This window comes from Prionailurus bengalensis, chromosome A2, assembly GCF_016509475.1.
Source record: "Prionailurus bengalensis isolate Pbe53 chromosome A2, Fcat_Pben_1.1_paternal_pri, whole genome shotgun sequence".
NCBI lineage: Eukaryota > Metazoa > Chordata > Mammalia > Carnivora > Felidae > Prionailurus > Prionailurus bengalensis.
Window position 1 is genome coordinate 13,762,573 of NC_057348.1, and position 16,955 is coordinate 13,779,527.

The 16,955-nt window shown below is 55.5% G+C and overlaps 1 protein-coding gene across 4 annotated transcripts; it reads right to left on the bottom strand.

The window, feature by feature from the left end:
- Positions 1-1,679: 1,679 nt before the first annotated feature.
- On the bottom strand, positions 1,680-15,545 carry LSM4 (LSM4 homolog, U6 small nuclear RNA and mRNA degradation associated). Of its 4 annotated transcripts, none has more exons than XM_043587058.1 (5): positions 15,333-15,545; positions 10,674-10,715; positions 7,367-7,465; positions 4,192-4,375; positions 1,680-2,371 (listed from the first exon to the last, which is right to left on the bottom strand). In XM_043587058.1, exons 1-5 carry the CDS (start codon positions 15,333-15,335, stop codon positions 2,280-2,282), a joined length of 420 nt encoding a protein of 139 aa, XP_043442993.1. In that variant the 5' UTR covers positions 15,336-15,545; the 3' UTR covers positions 1,680-2,279. The 4 variants fall into 4 exon arrangements, with proteins under 4 accessions (XP_043442993.1, XP_043442994.1, XP_043442997.1 ...); XM_043587059.1 differs by lacking the exon at positions 15,333-15,545 and adding an exon at positions 15,023-15,042; XM_043587062.1 differs by lacking the exons at positions 7,367-7,465; positions 10,674-10,715; positions 15,333-15,545 and adding an exon at positions 6,405-6,827.
- Between the last annotated feature and the right edge of the window lie 1,410 nt (positions 15,546-16,955).

Sequence of the window (16,955 nt, forward strand, 5' to 3'; positions counted from 1 at the left end):
CCGACAACCATCAGAGGCGTGGAAAAATCGAGGCCCACTGCTTAGGATCTAGACGGGCTCTTTTGGTTTCTCTTCTTGTTGAGGGGGCTGAGGCTGGTTTCTCGAAACCAACCGGGAAGCTTTGAAAAACGGGGCCGTCCCGACAGCCAGCTCAAAAAGACAGAACCTTCCGGAAACCCACTGCACCTAAGCGGACTGGGCTGATGAGGCGGCTCACGTCACGGGAGGGCGAGGAGGGGACTGGGCTGCAAGCCCGGGCTGCCTGGCTGGAAAGGTCAGGGCTGGCTGGCACGTCTGGCGACACACGCGGGAAGCCGCGATTACGCAGGCTGGCTCCGGTGCCGGCGCTGAGCCCCAGTGCAGAACCGTTGGGGGGGGGGGGGGAGGGAGAGCCTGGGCCCAAGACCCTGAACTGTGAAAGGCGTTCTCGTTAGTCGGGGGCAGGGCTAGGTTAGGGGAGGAAAAACCAAACTGCCAGAAGCAGGAAGGGGCGGGGACTCCAAAGGGCTTCCCATTCGCAGCCTTGCTGGACACCTGACCCCAGCTTTCATCAAAGCCTCTCCAGACGGGGCCCCACAGGCTTTTATGGGCCTGTGAGTCCGGGGCCATGGGGGAGGGGAGCTGAGAACCCGGCCATCTCCCTTCCCACTGGTCCTTCTGGCTCCTGCCCCCACCCCCCACCCCCAGCCCGCAGCCCACGTCTCCGAGGGATGTGATCTCTCTGGGCCTGGGGCTTTGCCAGGCGCCCCCGGGTTCCACTCTGCCTCCATGCCCTGTCCCCCGTCCGCGCCAGAGTGCTGCTTTGACACTTGACACATATTCGGGCTGCAGCAGGTCCCACGAGGGGCGCCCGAGGGAAAAGCAATGGTGGTGGCCTGGGGCAGGGCAAGAGCACATCTTGAGACGGGCTGAGGAGTCTCGGATGTGGCTACCTGCGAGACTGCCTGGCTAGCCCTCGGCAGCTCCAACCAGTGGAGTTCTGTCTCAGGCAGCACCTTGGATGCTGATCACCCCCGAGAACGGGTCTCGACACGGTGACGATGAGAACCCGCTCTGGTGGGAAGCGGCTGGTGCCCCGTCTTGCCTCCCAGCACCAGGCTGTCCCGCGGTTCCCCTCACTTGTAACAACAAGGAAAATCAGTCCGCTGACAATGGCACAGAAGCATTTTACAAAAGTGCTGGCTCAACATCCCAGGCAGATCACGTCTGTGCCCCAACTTGGGAGAGGAGATAAGAGCCTCATGACAAGGTTCCTCGCACGTTGCTGGAGGCAGCCGCTCGTCACAGCTTCTCTCAGTGAACCTGGTGTGAATGGTGCTTACAAAGCAGGGGCGGAGGGCAGGACACTGGTGGCAAGGATGGGCTGCGTGGGCATCACGCTGGCTCCTCCCTGGGACTTCCCCTCCCCCCCGCTTCCCCGCATCACCTCTCTCTGCAAAGGGGCCCAGGGATGACAGGCAGACCTGGTGCTGGAGGGCCACTCCCACCGCCCGGACAACAGCCACCTCTTTCTTAAAAGGACATCATGGGACACGGAACCAGTGTCCTGTTGAAATACTTCCCCTTGGCGAGACAGGCAGCAACCCTCGAAAGGAAACTTCTTTTATGGGGCTGTGATTTCCTGAGGATACCACACTCTAGATGTGCCCAATGGCTCAAAAGGAATTAGGAATTTGCAGTTGGTAGTTGTATTTGTTTTTATTTTTGTAACACAAACAGGGAGGGAGGAGGCAAAGGGGCAGGGCGCAGCAACGTCCCAGGAACAGCTTCTGTGGCAGCATACGTTCCTACGTATTTGTTTTCAAAAGGCAGTTCTGAGGTCCGTGTTTCAGGAAACTCCCAAGGCTGTCAATCTCCGTGCAAACAGCTTAAAATAAAAACCTCCGGTCTGTTCACCACAGGAGGATCCAACTCAAAATGCAAAATAAGCCTGTTTGGAAAGCGCCCGCCCTCAAAACAAGAGCGAGGGCTTTAAAGACATATTAAACACAGAATCTTCCAGGAATCGAGTCAGCTGCGGCATCACAGAACCCAAAACACCAAATAACATATCCAACTGTAGAACTGCTGGCTTTAAAAAATAAAGGGGTGGGGGTGGGGGGGGACTTACGTAAAAAGGATCACAAAATGACAGACGGGGAGGGACGGGGGCTCTTCCCCAACACCTGCCTCTGCTTTTTGCTCTGAACACGCTCCCGAATCGGAGAGCAGGACCGCAGCGCCAGGGAGCGGCAACAGATGCTCAGGGGCAGCTCAGTCTCGGGGGGACGAGGGGCGGCTCACTGTTTGCCCGCCTGTCTGCCCGGCTTCTTTTCCGGCTGACCTCTGCCTGTGCCTGGGATCCCACCTCGGCCCCGGCCACCAAACACACCTGTGAAAACAGAGGAGGGGGCTGCAGCAGACCCAGGTCTGGAAGTCCAGCTGAGATGTGGGGTGGTGCTCCAGAAAGTTCTCAGTGTTGACGAGGGACAAGACCAGCTCCCCAGGGGTACGAGGGATGGCAGGGAGGACAGAGGTCAGCTCCCAGTCACACGGGGGCTTGGGGCGGGCTTCCTGGGAGAGGGCCTGGGGCCAGGGTAGGGGGGAGTCATCAAAAGGACAGAGCCAGATGGCTTCCAGGAGGAGGGGAGCGAGAGCCCGAACAGGGACAGCACTCAGCCCAGGGGGAGGGGCACAGGCCCCCAGCTCTGAGGACCCAGGCTTCTCTTTCCCGGCACCGCCCACACCCACTGGCCCAGGAGAGAAACCGTTGGGAGATTCTGTGTGTCCAGCCTGGGGGCGGGGATAAGGGAGTTCTCTGCCCTCTAATCCCCGCTGGCCAGTGATGGGGCTGTGTTTCTAAGACATTTTATGTGGAGCCCGAGGTAGGAGCTGTGTAGGAGGCTGAGTAGTCAGGGATAGAACACAACCCCACCCAGGGAGGACCCGGAAGGACCAGGGCAGCATGGGGACACAGAAAGGTGCCCACAGTCCCCCTTCCGCCACAAACCCACAGCGGGCCCTACAGGGACTGACGCCAATGCCCGCAGAAGCTGCCTCTCCTCACCTCTCACGGGCAAGACCAGCTCTGCCACACACCGTGAGATTTCCAGCTGCCGCCGAGGGTCCCATGGCCTCTCTCTTCAGAGGGGCCCAAGGAATTACTCCTCCCTCGGTCTCTGCTCCTCTGGGCAGCTCACTCAACAGTGGTGGCCCCCAGCACGAAGAGCCAGCCCCCAGGTATGGAAAAGGCCCAGTTCACCCCCAGGCCTCGGTAACCCTCCATCTGGAGTGCCCTCTCCGCCTCCTCCCTCTGGCTCACTCCTGATGATCACGGGAGCCTCGAGGCTCCGGGCTGACTCTGTCCGTCCTGGCTCTGCCTGTGAGCCCCCGGGGTGTGTGGGTGGGGGGGACCTAGGCCTGGCACACAGAAGGCCCCTACAGATGGAAGAGACAAAGCCAGGGCCCTCCAACAAGAGGAGTGAGTGGGGGGTGGGGGGTCTGCAGATGGCCTCTGGGCTCAGGCCCCAGCTAACTGCACAACAAATTGAATTTTAAGCCAGATTTATAATCCCGGGGTTGGGGGTAGGGTGAGGGGAGTCCGTCAAAAAGGCATGAACTCTTCCTTGTATAAAGGAGAGACGGCAGGGAAGGGTCTCACGCCAGGCCCTGAGCTGGGATTCTCACCAGCAGCCTGGTGAGGCAGGGGCCCCCAGACTCTCTGCAGAGGGGAACATGAAGCTGGGGAGGTGCCTCGCCATGCCCAGAGCACCTGCCAGGACCCACAGGTGGGCATCAGACGAGGGCTCAAGTCCCAGGTCAGCACAGGCACCGCATCAGTCGGCTGGGCTGGACCCAGAGTTAAGGGAGCACCGATGACTGCTGCCGGGCAGAAGGGCCCAGGTCGGGGAGGAGGGGGGTCAGCACCACCCACCAGGACTACACGATGCTCCTTGGGTTGGGCCTGTGGGGCTGGGGCAGGCAGCAAACAGCAGCACCAGGAGAGCCCTGTGAGTCATGACCCCCAGCTCCACGTAGGGGGCTCAGAGCCAGGCCTGTGGCACCGTGACGGCACCACCCGAGAATGTCAACACTGGGACGGGATGGCTGACACGTGCTGCTGCAGCCACCCTTCAGCGGCAAGGCCCGGGCAGACCCCGTGGCCTAGCCGGCTGGAGGGGTCGGGGGGAATGAGGGGAGAGAAAGGCCTACCTCGCCCAGCACCCCCCATGCCTCGACCCTTCTGCTGCTTCTGCTGCTGCAGGCCACCGCGGCCACGGCCCTTGGCCACCACCTCCTCCTTGACCATGTCGATGATCTCATCAGGTATGCGCAGGTACTTGATCGTGCTGCCACGGATGTAGCACTCGGGCATCCGCCAAAACTTGTCCCCATCCTGTGTGAGAGAAGGGGGAGTCTCAGATCTGGGGAGCATGGGGGGAGTCCCTGCAGAGGGGGTGCAGATGGCCAGGGCACATCTGTCCCTCATGTCCCCATTCCCACCTGGGCCACAGTCCTAGCCTCCCTGCACCTGCAATCACCCCTGCGTAGTTCTCAGTCCTGGACTTGACGTGGGGGTGGGGGAGCTGCCTTCCAGTGGAATCTCTCCAGACCCTTGGTATCCCTTTATACAGGAAGAGTCAGGGGATCACATGAGATAGCTTCCTCATTCTCAACCTGTCCTCCAGTGTGGGACAGGGTTTGTTACCTGCGGCCCACAGCCCAGAGAAGGCTGTGGCCCTACGTACCAGGCACTGCCACAGCCTGGCCATGGCCCAGCCCCTCCACTCTCCTGCCCCCAGCCTTCTAGAACCCACCTTCTGGAACCCTCTCCTCCTGCCCTGACTCATTCATTCATCCACATGTCTCCTGACAGGCTCTGAGCTGGGTGTGGGACAAAGTAAGTGGGATAGAGACTCTGTGTGACCGGTGAAGAGGGCGGGAGGGGGTGGCAAGGCTGGCCAGAGGCGGCAACCAATGATGCCAGTTTTCAGAGGAGCTAATTAAGGCTGGAGAGATTAGGAGGCTTGCAAAGTCACAGACTCCGGAGCAATGCCAACACTGCAGGTCCTAGGATGTCAACTGCCTCCCCCCCCTCCCCGCCCCATACCCTGTGACCAGCACAAGGCCTTGCTCCACACCCCCTCCTGTTGCCCTTGGGCAGGAGCCCAGGGCCTCTTCCTTCAGATTAGTTCTCCAGCCCCACCCCTGGTACCCTGAGCCAGAAGTCTTGGCAGCCCTCTCCTCCCTGCACATCCCTAGAAATCAGACCAAGACACTTCCCTTCTCAGAACCCAATCAGGGCCCCCTTGGCCCAAGGACAAGGTCCAAACTCCTCAGTGTGGCTCCCAAGGGCCTGAGATCTAGCCCCACCCTGGCTGCCCTCTCTCAGCTCTCGATGACGTGCCTTCCAGATGGAAACTTCTGGAACACACAGTGGGCTTCTTGCCTCTAGCACTTTGCAAATGCTGTTCCCACTTTTCCATGTCTGGCTAACTCTGACCCCCGACAGGCCTTGCTTCCCAGCCTCCTTGAAACCCCCAGTCCTCATGCATAACACTTCCCAGCAGTGCCTGGGTCAGGCCGGTCTGGCCCAGTGGAAGTACTCAACATGACAAATGGAAAGCTAAGGGCCAAAAGGAATGTCTGGGGGCCAACTCTTCCCAGGAGTGTGCACAAGCCCCCAACCCGCACAGGAATCCCATGAGGTCTCGGGGCACTCCTCTCCCAGGAAAGGTAGGCCAGGGGCCAAGTCCGCAGGGATGCAAAGTACAGCCTGACAGAAACAGAATGATTCCATGGAAGCTCAGGGCTGGGACTGACTGCTCAGGGCTCAGCTTTCCCTTAGCCAGGGACGGGCTGGGCCCAGCACACTCCCTGCAGGAACCAGAGCTTACTCTGCATTCCCTGGCAAGAGCTGAGCAGCCTGAGCTGAAACCACCCTCCAACCAACCTTAGCTTTCCAGTGCTTTCTTGGCCCCTGGGGTGTCTGTATCCTGCCCATGCTGCCTGCTGCCCAAGGGAGGTGCTGCTACCACCTGTTTACAGATGAGGATGCCGGAGAGCCCAAGTGACACTGAACCTCACACCGGCCTCTCTTTCCAACCAGTAGATACAAAGGGAGGACGACCCAGGAGGACCCACAGGTCCAGTCTCTGCTGGCGGTGGAGGTCAAGGCTGACCTTGCCCTGAGAACTGGCGGTTGCTTCCAGGCCCCAGCAGTGGACACAGACCTATTGGCCACGTGCTCGGCTATGCACTGTGACAGCGTCTGCTACAGCCACACTGGAACTGCCCAGACACCTGCTGCCAGAAGAGCGGCACGAAAACCCGGAGAAAGTTTCTAGCGGGACACCTCCCACAATGTACCATCACAAGAAGCAGGGCACAGAGCCACACAGGTGAGGGGAGACGGTCACACTTACCACTTTGCCTGCCGGGGTGTGAACCATCCAGGAGGACGGCCCAGGGGCAAGATGGGCTGCCTAGTGCTCTGCTGTACTCTGGGATGGCAAGCCTCAGGGCACCTGCCCACGGGCTCAAGACAGCCCCATTCTGGATGGTCCCCCTGTACCTTCCTCCCCTGTAACATAGGGGGCTGTTACCAAAAGGGGGATGGAGACTGGAATCGAGGTAGAAGGAAAGCCCTGGCAAACCCCAACACAGGTTAGCAGTAGAGATCCCTGCCTTCACCACTATCATCATTCTCATTGCTCTGTGGGTCATCCTGAGGGCTAGCGAGGCCTGTGACCCTAGACCTCCAGTCCTGGCCCATCCAGGGGTCCTCCTGGCCCTGTACTTCCTGGTTTGAGGCCTTGGGAGGTAAACAAGTTTCCTAGTCCACAGGGCCACAGGGCTGCCCTCGCCCCCTGGTGGCCTGGACATCCCATGGCCACATCGCCCTGGCCTGCTTGGCGAGAGATCTACACAACCAGGACCAAAGGCAGCAGAGGCTGACAAGGAAGGTCAGGTTTGCCTTGGAGGCCACCGCCCTACCTGGACACTAGGGATCTGTAACCAGAAGCGCCCCCTAGGCCTAAGTCCTTCTTGTTTAGGATAGGCACCAGAGGTGGGGGGAGGGGGCAGCGTCCCCCTAGGTGCAAAGTCCGGAGCACCAGGTGGAGTTGGAGGCCCGCACATCTGCCCCCACCACACCTGGACCAGTCACTCGGGCCCCGCCCTTCCTAAGCCCGACTTCTTCCATAGCCTTCCCGGGGGGGATGACCTGGCAGATGTCGTCCCACAAGGGCAGGGAGGGGCCTTCACTCCCCTGAGGGCGCCGAGGCTCTATAAGCCCCAGATCTTATAGGAGCCTGGCCCTGCCTGACCAGCTGTGCCAGAAGGCCCCCAGGCAGTGGGCGCAGACTCAGGGCACGAGGGCACTCACCCTGGATGTGCAGATCACCTCTCGAAGGTTAATGTTCATCCAGTTATCACAGCTCACCAGGTGCCCATTGTATGTCTCTCCATTTTTGAGTTCCACCAGCTGGAAAGAAACGGCCCCAAGTCAGCCACGGGCCCCAAGGGAAGCGCAGCCCTACTTCTAAGAGCTACGGGACTATGGCCCGGGCCTCATTCTGACACATCCTAGCACCTCTTGGGACCCAGTAGCCACAGCACATGGTGCCTCACATGGTCCACACACACACATCCCCACCCCCTGACCCCCGGCCTCAGTGGCCCATCTTACAGGCGACATGTTTTACATCCTCTGTATGTTTTGCTGGGCATCGCGGACTTCTATGATGAAACCAAAAAAAAAAAAAAAATTTTTTTTTAAAGTTTATGTATTTTTGACAGAGACAGAGTGCAAGCATGAGCTGGGGAGGTGGGGAGAGGGAGAGAGAGAGAGAGAGAGAGAGAGAGAGAGAGAGAGACAGACACAGAATCGGAAGCAGGCTCCAGGCTCCGAGCCGTCAGCACAGAGCCTGATGCGGGGCTCGAACCCACGAACCGTGAGATCATGACCTGGGCCGAAGTCGGATGCTTAAGCGGCTGAGCCACCCAGGTGCCCCAAAACCAATTTTTTTGTGCAAAGCAAACAAACAAAAAAACAGAAAACAAAAACCAAACAAACCTACAAAAAATCCTCTACAAATCTTTCTTTAAAGGAACCAGCGAGGTTTGGGTAACAGTGGCCACTGATTCATGACAGCTGGGAAGGCACACCTCGGCTGGTCCGGGCAGGTGTGCCAGGGGCAGGTGTTCTTTGATGGCACATGTGTGAGCTTTGGGGGTCTGGAAAGTCTTTTTCCATCCAACGCTTACTTACTCGTCTGTTTTATTTTATTTTATTTATTTTTAAAGCTTTCTTTTTTTTAAATTTTATTTATTTTGTGTTTTTTATTTTTTTTAACATTTATTTATTATTGAGAGACAGAGAGAGACAGAGCATGAGCAGGGAAGAGGCAGAGAGAGAGAGAGAGAGGAAGACACAGAATCTGAAGCAGGCTCCAGGCTCCGAGCTGTCAGCACAGGGCCCGACGCGGGGCTCGAACTCACGAACCGTGAGATGACGACCTGAGCTGAAGTAGGACGCTTAACTGACTGAGCCACCCAGGCGCCCCCTTACTCGTCTATTTTAATGTGTTTTGGGAAAACACAAATAGTAGCACATCACTCTGAAAATATGCTGACATTTAAAAAAGAATCAACTGGGGGGGGGGGGGGGAGAATCAACTCAGGTACCTGCCCAGGAGAAATAAAAACAAACATCCACGCAAGAACATGTGTACAAATGTCACTGCGGCCAAAACAACCCCAAAAAGACAAAAAATAGAAACCACCCACATGTCCATCATCAGCAGACAAATGGATAAACAAACTGTGGTATGTCCATACAAAGGAGTATCACATGGCCATAAGGAGCGAAGCCCTGATACAGGTTAAAATGTGGATGAACCTCGAAAAATATCATGCAGAGTAAAAGAAAACAAACACAAAAGGCCACACAGTGCATGATCCCATTTCTAGGAAACGTCCAGAAGAGGCAGATCCATAGACACAGAAGGCAGGTTAGTGGTTGCCAGGGGCTGGGGGAAAGGGAGTCACTGTTAACAGGGATGGGGTTTCCTTCCCTGGTGATGAAATTGTTCTGAAACTACACAGAGGTGGTTGGTTGTTTACAACACTGTGAATGTACTAAATACCCCTGAGTTGTATGTGTTAAGAGGCTGAATGGTAGGGGCGCCTGGCTGGCTCAGTCAGAAGAGCATGTGACTCTTAATCTCGGGGTTGTGAGTTTGAGCCCCTTGTTGGGTGTAGAGATTGCATAAATAAATGAATTAAGTAAAAACTTCAAAAAAAAAAAAAAGGTTCGGCTCGAGTCATGATCTCACAGTTCATGGGTTCCAGCCTCACATCAGGCTCTCTGCGGTCAGCGCAGAATCTGTTTTGGATCTTCTGTCTCCCTCTCTCTGACCCTTACTTGCTTGCTTGTGCATGCACACACACACTCTCTCTCTCAAAAGTAAATAAACATAAAAAAAAAAAAAAGGATTGAACTGTCTATGAATTATATTTCAGTAAAAAAGAGAGAACAGAATATATTGACATATATCACACACTGTATGATTATGGGCAAAAATCATTTAGGGAAAAAACACGTGTTATGTGATCCCATGTATATTTTTAAAAAGCACATTCATGTTTATACACGTTATGTTAAAAGTCTGGATGTGCAGGGCACCTGGCTGGCTCAGTAGGTGTAGCATGTGACTCTTGACCTTGGGTTTGTGAGTTTGAGCCCCAGTTGGGCCAGGAGTCTACTTAAAAAAAAAAAAAAGTGTAGATGTGCATATATCAAAGATATAGTTAATTTGCTGGGAAGGTTAATGAAAAGAAGCTTCTAGGTTTTTTTTAATGTTCACTTGGTTTTGAAGGAGAGAGACAGAGCATGAGCAGGGGAGGGGCAAAGAGAGAGAGAGACACAAGAATCTGAAGCAGGCTCCAGGCTCTGAGCTGTCAGCATGGAGCCCAATGTGGGCTCGAACTCAAGGGCCATGAGATCATGACCTGAGCTGAAGCCGAATGCTTAACTGATTGAGTTACCCAGGTGCCCCTGGAGCTTCTAGTTTCTATGTATCTCTCGTGTTTGACATTTTTTTAAAAAGTTTATTTATTTTGAGAGAGAGAGAGAGAGAGCATGTGTGTGTGTAAGTGTAGGGGGCAGAAGAGGGGCAGAAAGGGACAGAATCCAAGCAGGGTCCGCACTCAGCGCAGAACCTGACCTGGGGCCTGATTCCACAAAACTTGAGATCGTGACTTGAGCCAAAATCAAGAGTCGGACACTTAACCTACTGAACCACTCAGGTGCCCCATGGTGTTTGACATTTTTTCCCCCTAGGTTTTTAAACGTTTATTTATCTTTGAGAGCAAGAGAGAGAATCCCAAGCAGGCTCTGCATCGTCAGCACAGAGCCCGACACAGGGCTCGATCCCATGAACTGTGAGATCATGACCTGAGTCGAAATCAACAGTCGGATGCTGAACTCCCTGAGCCACACAAGTGGCCCAGTGTTTGACATTTTAATAAGCATGTATTACTTTTATAAGCAGCAGAACTAACCCAGGTCCTGACACAGGCAGAAGAGGGTTAGGAGGGCAGGTCTGCCTCACCCTTTGCCCAGTATCCCCACCCCCATTCTGAGGCCGGCCCCCACTGAAACTCCTTGCCCCCGACCCACATGGACTCACCATGGGATGATTCTGAGCAGTCTTCAGCAGTGACAAGGGAAGCTGTAAGGCAAACAAAGGCACGTGACTTGTCTGTCTGATCAGCACCAAGGAGCCTTGGCCTCTGGGCACGGCTGGGACTCCAGTCCCACAAATCTGCCAGCTCATCACAGCACTGGGGGTGCGGGAGCATGCATCCCTCACCCCCCGATAGAAGACACGTGCTTCCAACTCTGCCCAACCCCAGGACACACGCTGCCTCCCGGTGTGGTAAAATCTCGAACACTTGCCTCCTGCCCAAGATCAGAGGCAGCAGTCACCTGGTCTTGGGGCTGACCAAGGGCATTTCTTTACAACTCACGTTGCATATATTTACACCCTCGACAGGAAAGGGCTTAGCCCTCCGTGCTTATCAGTAGCATCACAGCACACAGGTCCTACCGCTGGTTGCGTTTTTTACTCAACTGCTGTCTCTGAGATGCATCCATGTGAATACATGCAGCTCCTTCAACTTCATCCTCGGTGAGGTTATTGTCACACCCACTCTACAGATGGGGATACTGAGGCTTAGAGACTGAGGACCTTGCTGGGCACTATAGAGCTAGTAAGAGATAGAGCCTGGCTTGACCCCATTTGCTGGAAGGCAGTTCATGCCGAGCCCACGCCTCAAAGGGCAGCCAAGCAGCTGGGAGTCAGCCTTGATCGAAGGTGGCTACGTCTGAGCTAGGTTTTCAGAGAGCACTCCATCAGGTAGGAGGAAGAAACATTCCAGAAAAAAAATCTGTCATTACTACAAGTGACGGCAAATAAAAGATGCACTCTTTGAAATATCACCCACACAGTTTTCAAGATATTAGAAAAAAAATCTGCTCTTCTCATTTTGGGTGCACAAATCACGACCCACATACTAAGGGCCTGCCTCTCGGTCTCCAGGAGGGTGACCTCGGGTGGCAGTGCTTGGGTCCGGGATTCAATGACAAGCCAGCTGGCAAGGCCAGATGAAGGTTCCGGACCGAGGGTCCCACGGATGAGACACTGCCTCAGCGCAGGGGACGGGAGCTTCACTGTACCCTGCCCTGGCAGTTCTGGAATCCGAAGTCACCCTGCCCCCCAGAAGCTCTCTGCAGGGGAGTCTCAGCCTGCCCTCACCCTCCCAACGCAGGGCAGCTGCTTCTCCAGGTGGTGGCGACCGGAGGCCAGAAATGGCCCTCAACCCCCACAGGGGGGCCCCAGTGGAAAGACTTGAGCGGGGATTCCCACATCCCATAGACCTTCTCTATGAAGGGCTGCCCAGGGGAGGTCCAGCGCCGGCAGGAAGCCAGGCCCAAGCCCACTTCCTGTATTGGCTTCCTGGAAGGGCAAGAGAAGAAGGGGCCACGTGGAGAAGAGGTGGCTGCTGAGAGGAGGGCGGGCAAGCAGGCTGGGGCCCCAAAGAGACAACCTGCAGCTCCTGTGCCCTCATGTGCAATGGTGCCCGGGTGCAGAGAGCCATGGAAAAACAGGAGGCTCCGACTCCCACGTGGGGGCCGCGAGCCTCGGTCGCCTTTTACAGTGGAAAAGCCCCAGGCTTTCCTGGGCAAGCCTGTTATCTCGTGTCCAAAATGGGAACGTGGGCCAGGGTGACACGCTCGGGTCTTCCTCCCGGATTACCTGAGGGGGCAGGGCCAGGCTGGCCCTGGAAGGCATAGAAGATGGCCTCAGCACTGAGAGGCAGAGAGAAGTGCAGCCAAGGCCCCTCTAGATGAGGGACCAGCGGCCAGAGCAGGAAGGACCTTCCAGGGACACACCGCAAGATCCTGGTAAAGCCCATGAAAGCAAGCTGATGTCCGTCAGCAGGGGACCCACAGGGGTCCTCCTATGGCATACGCAGCTTCTTTTTAATTTGTTTTATTTTGGGGAAAGCACAAGCCAGGGAGGGTCAGAGAGAGGGGGACAGAGGGTCCGAAGCAGCCTCTGCACTGACAGGCTGACAGCAGCGAGCCAGATGTGGGGCTGGAACTCACAAACCGTGAGATCCTGACCTGAGCTCAACTGACTGAGCCACCCAGGTGCCCCGCTTTTTTTTTTTTTTTTAAGTTTATTTATTTATTTTTGAGAGACAGGGAGTGGGAGGGAGAGCGTGAGCAGGGAGGGGCAGACAGAAAGGAGAGAGAATCCCAATCAGCACAGAGCTCGAACTCACGGAACTGTGAGATCAGGACCTGAGCCGAAATCAAGAGCCTGACACTTAACTGAGCCACCCAGGGATAGGCTTCTCTGCCGGCGCTGGCCTTTCCCCTGTCCCGGCTACTGGCACCACAGCCCTGGAGAAGCCACGGCTTCCTCGGCTGTCACTGGCAGTGCCCTATTCACAAAGCAGCTGAGAAGGCGTCTGAGACACAGAAGGCACCAAAACCTGCTCCCAACACTCCCCTGCACATCCAGGCCCCAGGCAGGTCACAAGGCCAAGCCAGCTCCAGCCAAACTGGACCATTCGGTTTCTCACAAGCCACACCCATTTGTGCTATCCGACCTTTGTCCCCCAGGTTCCCTCTGCCTGAGCTGTCCTTCCCCAGGCGGTAGCTGCTCCCATATCACTTCTTAAGGCTCTTGGCCAAGCCCTCATAATAACCTCGTCTAGGGATTGAGATTTCCACCTGGGCCACCCACTGCTGCTTCCATTATAGGACAGAGCCAGTCTCTAATTATCTTGTTTATTATGTCTCCCTGGCTAGACTGGAAAACTCAGAGGGTGTGGACTTTGTCCAGTGCCGAGCTTGGAGCCAGGCACTTGAGAGGGACTCAGTAAATATTTGCTGAACAAATACACAAGAAAATGCACACATCATCCAGGGAGGCAAGCGGTGTGGGTGGAATAACCACCCCACCCCACAGATAAGAAAAGGCGAGGCTCAGATGGGGAGGGGTAGCATCGGAACAGTCCCCCCAAGGCTGCAATGGCCGGGAGCAGTGTCCACATCTTGCCATCTTCCAGATCTTTATCCCTAAACTGAGCCGGAGACAGAGGCTAGAGGAAGGGGAAGATCCCTGAGAACTTAAAAGACTCGGTGGGGAAGAAGTTCTTGAAGGTGACCAGGGAGATGGCACAGGGCAGGACACCATTGGGGGAGACAAGGCCACCTGGAGTTGGGAAAGTCAAAAGCTTCAGAAAAGAGCCTCCCTTCCTCTAGGCTTTTTCAGAATGTCTGGGGTCTGGTTCTCAGGTCTAAACCAATCTAAGGCTAGACCTGACAGCTTCCTGAGGCTCCCGATTCAGGAAGCTGTCATGGATCCACCCTCCAGACCTCCTGCTTTCGGCCCCACCATGACCACAGGGAACTGGCAGTGTGTCACGCCTTGTCCCTTCGTGAACATTCTTCAGGCTGAAAAAATAAGTCTTTCCACAAGCACTGTTCTAGGCTCAGGCAACAACTTATCAGGGATAAAAGTCAAAGATCCTGCCTCCAGGGAGCTTAGCGAGGAAGGAAACTTCTGGTTCCGCCCATGCCCTCAGGTCAATTCTGCCCTCCGGCAGAGAGGAACACACTCCCTTCTCTCAATTTCTGCAACAGCCAGCAGTATTTAGTGCAAGCCTTCCCTAACCCTCAGGGTGACTGGTGCTGATGGGCTAGGCACTCTCCTTAGGAGGCCTGGCTCTGAATTTCTGTGTGGTCCTGCTTCCCTGTCCACACATTTTAATTTTTTTATTTTTTTGAGGAGAGAGCGAGCATGCAAAAAGAGGGGCAGAGGGAGCGAATCCAAAGCAGGCTCCATCCTCAGCTACGGGGCTCCATCCCATGACCCTGGGGTCATGACCTGAGCCAAAATCAAAAGTTGGACGCTCAACAGACTGAGCCACTCAAGTACCCCTACACATTTTTTTTTTTTTTTAAGTAAGCTCTACGCCCAACACAGGGCCTGAACTCACAACCCCAGTATCAAGAGTCGCATGCTCTACCAACTGAGCCAGCCAGGCGCACCTCCCTGTCTATACACTGAAGGCACAGGCACTCTCTGGCCTAAGTCCAGAACTTCCAGACGCGAGAGCAGCATGGTTCTGGAGAGGTTTCCGGTCAGGGCCTCAGTTTCTCCTTCAGTGAACTGGGAGGGTGCAGTGATTCCACTCGTGGTTCAAAACGCCCTTTCTCCAGAAACGACACCCTGTGTGATCCAGGGAGAAGACAAATCTCCTCTATGGGCCTGTTTTTTTCAGCCTGAAAACGAGTGGCACAGAAGCCTTGTGCTAACATTCTAAGAACCTTGTAGGTCTTGAAAATCTCAGAACTGGCTTACTTTGAGAACTCAGATCGGCCCCCCGTCGCTCCACCTTTCCAATACATGAAGTTAGATTAGGTCGGATGCACTTGGAGCCACTCCCTGCCCGAACTCACTCTAAGGCGCTCACCGGACCCTTTGCCGGGTCCCCTCTCTCAGGCCTCGGTTTCCCCATCTGCAAGGTGGGAAGACTGCAGCTAGGCAGACGTATTATGAGTACACGTTCGTCCAATCCTAAATTCCCTGAGAGCGACGTGCTGGGTGCCCTGGGAGACCTCCCTGCGCTCGTCTGCGGCCGGGGGGCAGAATCGAGGCCCTGGCTGCACGCTAGCTCCGCGTCGCCCCTGCCTCAGCGCCCGCCCCGAAGGCGCTCGGCGGCCGCGTCCCCCGCCTCCCGGAGAGACCTCGCAGCCGCGCAGCCCTCACCATGGTGTCGGCGGGGAGCCGGCTAGCCGACCACTTCCGCCGCCGCCGCTCACGCTCCTGCCGGTAGCCGCCCTGCCGCGCGCCACTAAGCTGAAATGAAGTGGCAGCGACGTGAGCCAGTCAGCGCGGGGCTCGAGGGAAGAGCAACCAATCAACGTGGAGTAGGGAGGGGTCGGCTAGACAAGAGGAACAAGGTTGGCTGTGTTCTCGCTGGAGGACTACGAGAGAGGGCCGTAAAGTGTCGACGTGAGTGTTGAAAAAGGGGCGGAGCCACGCGCGCCAGCGCCAGTGGCCTTGTGGGTAAGGGCGCATGCGCAGGTGAAACTCTCGTTGCTCTCCTGGGCTCCGCGCTGTGGGCAAAGCCGGATAGTGCCACAATTTGCGAAGGAAGAAATTGAGGCTTCGTGGTTATTGGGTTGTGTCTAATGCCTCCCTTAGGGCTCCTACACTTCAGATTTTAGTTATTTTAGTTGAGCCTCGCCCCAGGCACGTCTTTTGGTAGGTTGGAATCCCGACTGTGCCTTTCTGAGCCTCAGTTGGGTGACCATCAAGGGTTCCTTCCTCTGCTTTGACCTTCAAGCTTCTAAGTGAGCAGTAGGTGCCTTCCTCCAGTGACTACTCTTTTCCAGGTGTCCTGAGTGTCAGCATTGGCATGAGAGCCTTTCTTACCAAGACCAGGGCCAAGTTCTTCCAGCTAAGAAGGCCCTATATTTCCTGGAGCCTGCTTGGGGAGGCCTTGATGCTCACGTTCTCAATAAAAATTCCCCTGCATCAGGCCTCAGAGACCTGAGCAGAAAAAGATGGGAACACATAGGCCGAGCCACCTCCCATTAAAACCTCCCCTCTAGGACCTGGTGAGGGAGGGAGATCTGGGTGCCCAGCGCTGCTATAAATGAGCTGAGTCAGGCATGTTATTCCCTTTCCCCTCCTCTTTAAAAACCGAAATAATCATCTCTACCAACCAGGGTTACTGTGTGGCTTGAAAAAATATGGAAGCCACATAAAGTGCCAGGCACCTGGGAGCGCTGAATCAACAGTTGTCCTTCAAGCCTTAGCTTGGGGTCCTTCCACCCCCAGAAACCAACCTTGAAGACTCCAGGGCACATAGCCTATCAACAGGGTGACCCCAGGAAACCCCTATTGGAGGTGGAGGCTGAGAAAGGGAGGGTAGGATCCTTGCAGGGGGCACCAATGGGTAGTCAATGCAGTAGTCTAGCAACTGGGGGTCAGTCCAGCTGGAGACCTCACGGAGACAGCATAAAAGCTGGTGTCTTAATAGTGATCCCACCTAGGGTCAGGGCAGCTGGGGTATATATTCAAGCCTTCTCTAGCATTGGCTTAGGCCTGGGTGCTGGTGGGGTCTGGGTTGTGTGCAGGACACTGGTAGGTGACTAATAGTGATACGCCACTGGGTTAGAGGGATTAGAATGACAAGCCAAGCCTTGTTTGCCAATGTTAAAAAGGCTGATTACGGTAAACAACAGAAACTGCGGTACCATGAACTGTCTCGGCATCAGCATGGTGGTGGAAATAGGAAGAAAATCACAGGCTGGTACACTCCTTTCTGATTTTCCTCGACTTCTGTACTTGGCAGTTTCTTCTTTGGCCCAACTGGCAAACGCC